We start from the raw sequence: 5,788 nt of genomic DNA on the forward strand, positions 1-5,788 counted from the left end.
ATTTTACCAAAATTTGACTTTGGTAAAATTTAAATTATGTAAAAATTATATATAAAATTTTAATTACATAAAAATCACTATATATTATAAAATATATAAGCGGGTTACAAAGAAACTTAAAGATACCGAGCAAATTATGTAAAAAGTGAATGCAAAGTATTTTAAGGCAACAACATATCTCTCACTTCAGAATGTATGACTTTAATAAATAAAATAAAATGCTTCCAAGGATGAGTCAATAAAGGGAACCAGCTGGAAAGGAGGATGTGTTAACAGTCTCTGTTATTCCTTCTGGTTTTTTCTCCGGCCCTGCAGCTCGCCCTGTACCCCACTGCCTCGTTCTGCCTGCCTTCTGGGGTTCTTCAGCAATACGGCTGTTTCTGTCCAGCCCAGATTTAACAACCCCCTCCAAAAAGAGTTTTGTTGTTCTCCTTTAAAAGGTACTTATTTAAAACCTATACAAAGCCAAGACTCACAAAAATAGATATACCTTCACAGCACAGAATCCTGATAGTGTGGGGACCTGACCACACACTAGTTGATAAGATTATGGGCACAAGGCTTGGCCAACTCTGTCTCCAGCTGCTGGCTTGGTCTGTGAGCCACGGGCTTCAAGATCCTATCACATTCTCTGTCCCCAGAAGTTAGTAGAAACATCTACTCCAAAGCAAGGCCAGAGCCAACCCATTTTGTCCAACAAAATTAAATTAAATTAAATTAAATTAATTGACGAGTACAGACTCGTCACCAAGTTTGAGTTCAGGTCTAAGGTACAGGTTAAACAGAGCTCTCTGCTAACTGGCAGAACAGAGCACATTTGACACACCTTAAATTTAAGAAAAGCAGAAGTCCTTTCTTATCCTAGTTTACAACTCCACCACCCTCTAGAAAAGCGCTATCCAAGAGAAACAGAATGCAAGGCAAATCCGTATTTTTTTAATTAATTAATTAAATTAATCCAATATACTCATAATATTATCTCCACATATATGTAAAATGAAACAAAGTATTTTGTATTCGTTTTCATAGTAAGTCTTCAACACTTAGAACACATCTCAATTCAAACTAGCCACATTTCAAGTGCTCAGGAGCCACACGTGGACAGTGACTTTCATACTGAACAGCACAGCTCTAGAATATTTCCCTTCCCTCTCTCACAAAGAGATATTCAGCAGAAGGTATCGAACCCTACACTGTGTGAAACCTATAATGTATAAAAGATATATAGTAAGAATAAGGCTTTTCTTATACTCTTAATAGGAAGATAAGAAAATCTCTTTGGTCAAATTTAAACCTCTAAAAGTCTTCATCTACTAGACAAAATAAGACCTAAAAAGCATACAAAAAGGCCATAATCACAAAGTATAAAATAATAAAAAAAAATAATTAGGGAAATAAAGAATTACAGAATTTTATCACTAAAAACAACTTTAATGGTCATGTGACTAATCCAGTCACTTTACAAAAACAGAAACTAGAATCCAGAGTTTAAGCAACTTACTAAGTTAAAACAGACACCAGATCAAAAAAGAAAGAAAAGCAAGAAAATCCCAATGATCATTAACGAATGCATACATTACCTGCACATCTGAATTCCGACTTCCACTTTGCAAAGTGAACGAACAGTCTTCAGGGTCCACTACAAGGGACAACTGTTTTGATGGCAGAAGAGGTGCGCCAGCACCTTGGCTGAAATTGCCTTGTGAACTTTTTGGACCATTCCCCACAGACTCACTCAAATTGATGACCGAGTCTCTAATGTTTGAGATGATCTCATTATTCTCAGCTAGCAAACACTCCAAATGGTCTATTTTTTCTTGCAACATTGAGAGCTGGCCCTACAATAAAAAAGAAAAAGGCAGCTATATGAAACTCTAATATAGCTCTGCTGGGGCACACACATTTTTTTTTTTTTAATTGTGTGCCTGCCCAAGAGGGCAGCCACTCACCCTTCACTTTCCACTTTTATAAGTGGGACCACAAAAAGCGTGGACGGCTGGCAGTGTTGAAACACCAATTTACAACAAAAAATCTCCGTGGCTGCAATCTTTGTTTAATCATATTTTAAAATGTGCAAGAGAAAAACCAAAAATATTTTGGGATATATTTCCTATTGCCCCCAAACCCAATCCTAAAAGATCTGTTGAGTTCTCTATAATAGCTAAGTATAACATATTATGTTCAGGTATGAAATTTTAAATTTTAGTTAACTGATTCTAGTTACTTGAAAGGGTCAAAAAGTATGAACCTGAAAAAAATCATTCCATTGTAGTAACCCTAGTGGACAATCCTAAATAAGAAATATCATCTACAGGAAAATCAATTAGTCAACCCTCAATTAGCCACATGCATGAAAAGTAACCACGCTATAGGTCACGTAGACTGCTTCTCCTACATTGTGTGACTTTAAGGTTTTTTTTTTTTAAAGATTTTATTTATTTGACAGAGAGAAAGCTAGAGACAGAGCAGGAGTGGAGGGGGAGGGGCAGGGAGCCTGATGTGGGGCTTGATCCCAGGACCCTGGGATCACAACCTAAGCTGAAGGCAGACCCTTAACCGACTGAGCCACCCAGGTGCCCCAACTTTAAGGTTTTTTAATTGATCCTCACATTAAGAGGCTTGTCATCTTTATAACATAAACCTTGTTGTAGAGAGTAGTAGTTCAGCTTATGAGAGCAAGGACAATCTTTGTCTTGTTCATTCCTATATATAGGGCCTTAAATACGTGGTAAATACTTAAATATTTGTCCCATGGCCCTTATATTTCTGGAACTCAACAATAATTCTTTAGTGAGCACCCACTGTACCAGGCAAATGCTACATGCTGGGAAGACAGATACACATAAGATATGGGTCCATACCTGAACACAAAAAGTGGCACTCTCACAAGCAACAGCCTACCCAAAGTCCACACTAGGGTTTAATAAAATAACTCTATGCCCAGCGAACAAATAACTCTGGACACCCAAAAACAAAAGTTCTATCACCAGTAAATAACAGGAAGACAGAAAGAAGAAGGAATGAAGTAACAGGAAGACAGTAAGAAAGAGGAAGGGAAAAAAAACACCTGAATGTCCAAAGGTAAAGAACTGGTCAAATGGTACATCTATATCATGGAAATGTTTTCAGTCACTGAAAATTTAGAAATATTAATTCCTTAAAAACAGAAATACGTGAATCACAGACCTGTACCCCTGAAACAAATAATGTATTATGTTAATTAAAAAAAAAAAAAACAGAAATATATGGGAAGGTACTTTCAGAAGATACAGTAGAGAAAAAGTTTAAAAAGCATGCATAAAAAAATAGTAATTTGGTATCATCCTTTTGGAAAAAAAAAATTATGGAAGACCATAACCAAGATGGTAAAAACTGGTCACGGCATTCACAGGGAGTCCCCAAACCTCACACGGGCCAGTGCCCGCAAACCTCCTAAGGCAGTCCACCTTGGCACCACTCGGATCCAGGAGCGTCACAGGGGTCACCACTGGAAGAACATCTCTAGGATTCTGCCTGCTTCCTTTTGTGGAAATTTACAAGAGGAAGGTTGACCCGATCTTGAGGCCACAGCGGTCAGGGCCCGGCCGACTAGAGCCCCTCCAGCTCCGACCCACGGTCCCCCTCCGGAGGCAAAAGCAGCTCCGGGGTGAATTCCAGAGCAGAGCCACCTCCACACCAGTTCTCCCACCCGATCCGGCACCACTGGCAGAGTGAGAGGCAGCCCGAGAACGAGAGCCAGGTCTCGAGGCAGCTCAGCGCTGCTGGGGGAGGCCGGTTTCCTCTGACAAGGCACAGGGACGGGCTGTGCTGGGGCGGCCTCCTTCTCCCCGGGTTGATCCGGAGCCCTATCGATACATGTCACTGCACCCCGGGCGCAGGGCTGTGCCCGCACGGGGCTGTGTCTGATCTTGGGGCAGCAGTGGGCCTGGGCAGGAGGACGGTGAGGACGGCCGGGCAGGGCTGTGATGCCTCCGGGCCGGGCGCCGCTCACTGTCTTCGCAGAGCCCCATGGAAGAAATTGGGGACAAGCTGGTCAACAGGAGCCTCACTCGACGGCTCCCCGGCGTGGGGCACGTGCACCAGGCAGTCGGTAAGGGCTGGTGCGGGCTCAGGGGGAGTGTGGGGACGAGGGCGCTCCAGGACCGGGCTCAGGGAGGGCCGCGAGGGTCTCCTGCCCCGACGCCATCCGGGACACTGACGACCCGGGGTGCCACGACGGCTGTGCCCCTTACGTGGCCATGATCTCAACCCAAGGGGTCTGGGCTGCTCCCTTCACACACACCACACACACACACACACACCCAGTCCTTCAAACACACACACACACACACACACACCTGGTCCTTCACACACAGACACACACACCCGGTCTAGCCCCAGCCTTGGCCAGGTACGAAATCACCCTTCACATACGTGGAAGATGATCCGAACCAATTTGGATATTCTGTTGCACTTCAGGACACGGACAGAAATAGTTTTCCAGTTTCTGTGTTGTGAATTGTCCCTCCTTTACCACAGATCAGCCCCACCGTGAACCTGAGTGGGCCCTGCCACTGGGGGCGAGCCAGAGGCTGGGGGCGAGCCAGAGGCTGTGGGCGGTCCGTGCTGACAGCCTGAGGAAGCTGGTGGAGCCGGGCCAGGCCCTCTCCTGTGGCCCATCTCCCAGAGCACCTCCCAGAGGAACGCCTCCCCAGCCCTTCCCACACCTGCTGCTCACCAAGGTGAGCAGGGCCCCCGTCCCGCCCGGAGGCTCCCCCTCACTTGCGGGCTGTGTGTCTCGGGCCTGGCACGTCCCCTCTCCGAACCTCAGGTGTCTCCTGGGGACCCTGCGTGCCACGAGGCCAGGCCCCACACAGGGGGTTGCCGTCGGGCCTGTTGGGACCGCTCCCCGACCCTGTGGCCGGCCCACGGGGAGGGTGGCCTGGGGCTGAGGCGGTTCCTCTCCACCGTGAAGGAGCTCTCTGCCCCAAGCCTCGGTGTCCTGTGTCCCCGGCAAAGCCGCATTCCTGGCTGTGAGGGAGGTTTCAGATTCCCTCTGGGGCTCCCATCCTGGGTGGAGCCAGAGCAGGGATCCTTGGGGGCTGGCAGAGAGGCCCCAGAGCCACTCAGACATCTGAAAGGTGCTGGCTGGGCTTCATCGACTCCACAAATGGACAGGAAGCCCCTTCTAGACATTTTCCATACTTCAGGGAACAGGGCAGACAAATGTGCCTACCCCGTGGGCCTCTTTCTAGGTGGGGGTCCGCCGCTAAGCCAAGATGACAAAGCAGAGATGGGCACACGACGTTCCGTGGGACGCCCTGCCGGCCTCCTCTACATACGGATCCCTCTGCTCTCATTGTCCAAAGGATGACGGGCCCTAGGACGAAGAAGAGCCCTTGTCTCCGAGGTGGTGAGGGAACGCGGGGGACCGGTCAGGTGCGGAGCCGTGGGTCTTGTGCACACCCGCCGCAGGGCTGGGTCATGGTCCAGGAGCTGTGAGCAGGTCGTCTGTGCACACCTGGCCATGACACACCTGGCTGGCCCTCTCGGTGGGGAGGCCCGCGTGCCTGGTGCACCTGTGCCCCACCTACCCCTGGAGGAGCAGCCACGTTCAAGCCTTTCCATGTCCGACCCTCAGGGACAGTTGGGAACCTGGGTCAAGAGAGGCAGGGACTGGCCCAGGATAAATGAGGGGTGCAGAGTCCAAGGAGCTGCTCTCCAGTCCCAACCCTCCCATGAGGTTTGCTTTGGGGGTGAGAACCCCTCAGATCCTCAGGAATAGCTACCCACCCCGTCCCATGTGGGG

At 47.8% G+C, this 5,788-nt stretch overlaps 1 protein-coding gene across 1 annotated transcript in view; it reads right to left on the bottom strand.

The window, feature by feature from the left end:
* The window catches only part of LOC118006860 (alpha-mannosidase 2-like), an 8,806-nt gene extending 3,585 nt beyond the window's left edge, over window positions 1–5,221 (bottom strand). Inside the window, exons 1-2 of the mRNA XM_034999651.1 lie at window positions 5,216–5,221; window positions 1,581–1,838 (exon numbers count right to left, since the gene is read on the bottom strand). Coding sequence (XP_034855542.1) covers window positions 1,581–1,826 — 246 coding nt within the window. The 5' untranslated portion in view covers window positions 1,827–1,838; window positions 5,216–5,221. The remainder of the gene's footprint in view (window positions 1–1,580; window positions 1,839–5,215) is intronic.
* Between the last annotated feature and the right edge of the window lie 567 nt (window positions 5,222–5,788).

The sequence above is a fragment of the Mirounga leonina genome, unplaced genomic scaffold, assembly GCF_011800145.1.
Source record: "Mirounga leonina isolate KUSES-001 unplaced genomic scaffold, KU_Mleo_1.0 Mir_99861, whole genome shotgun sequence".
NCBI classification, from domain to species: Eukaryota; Metazoa; Chordata; class Mammalia; order Carnivora; family Phocidae; genus Mirounga; species Mirounga leonina.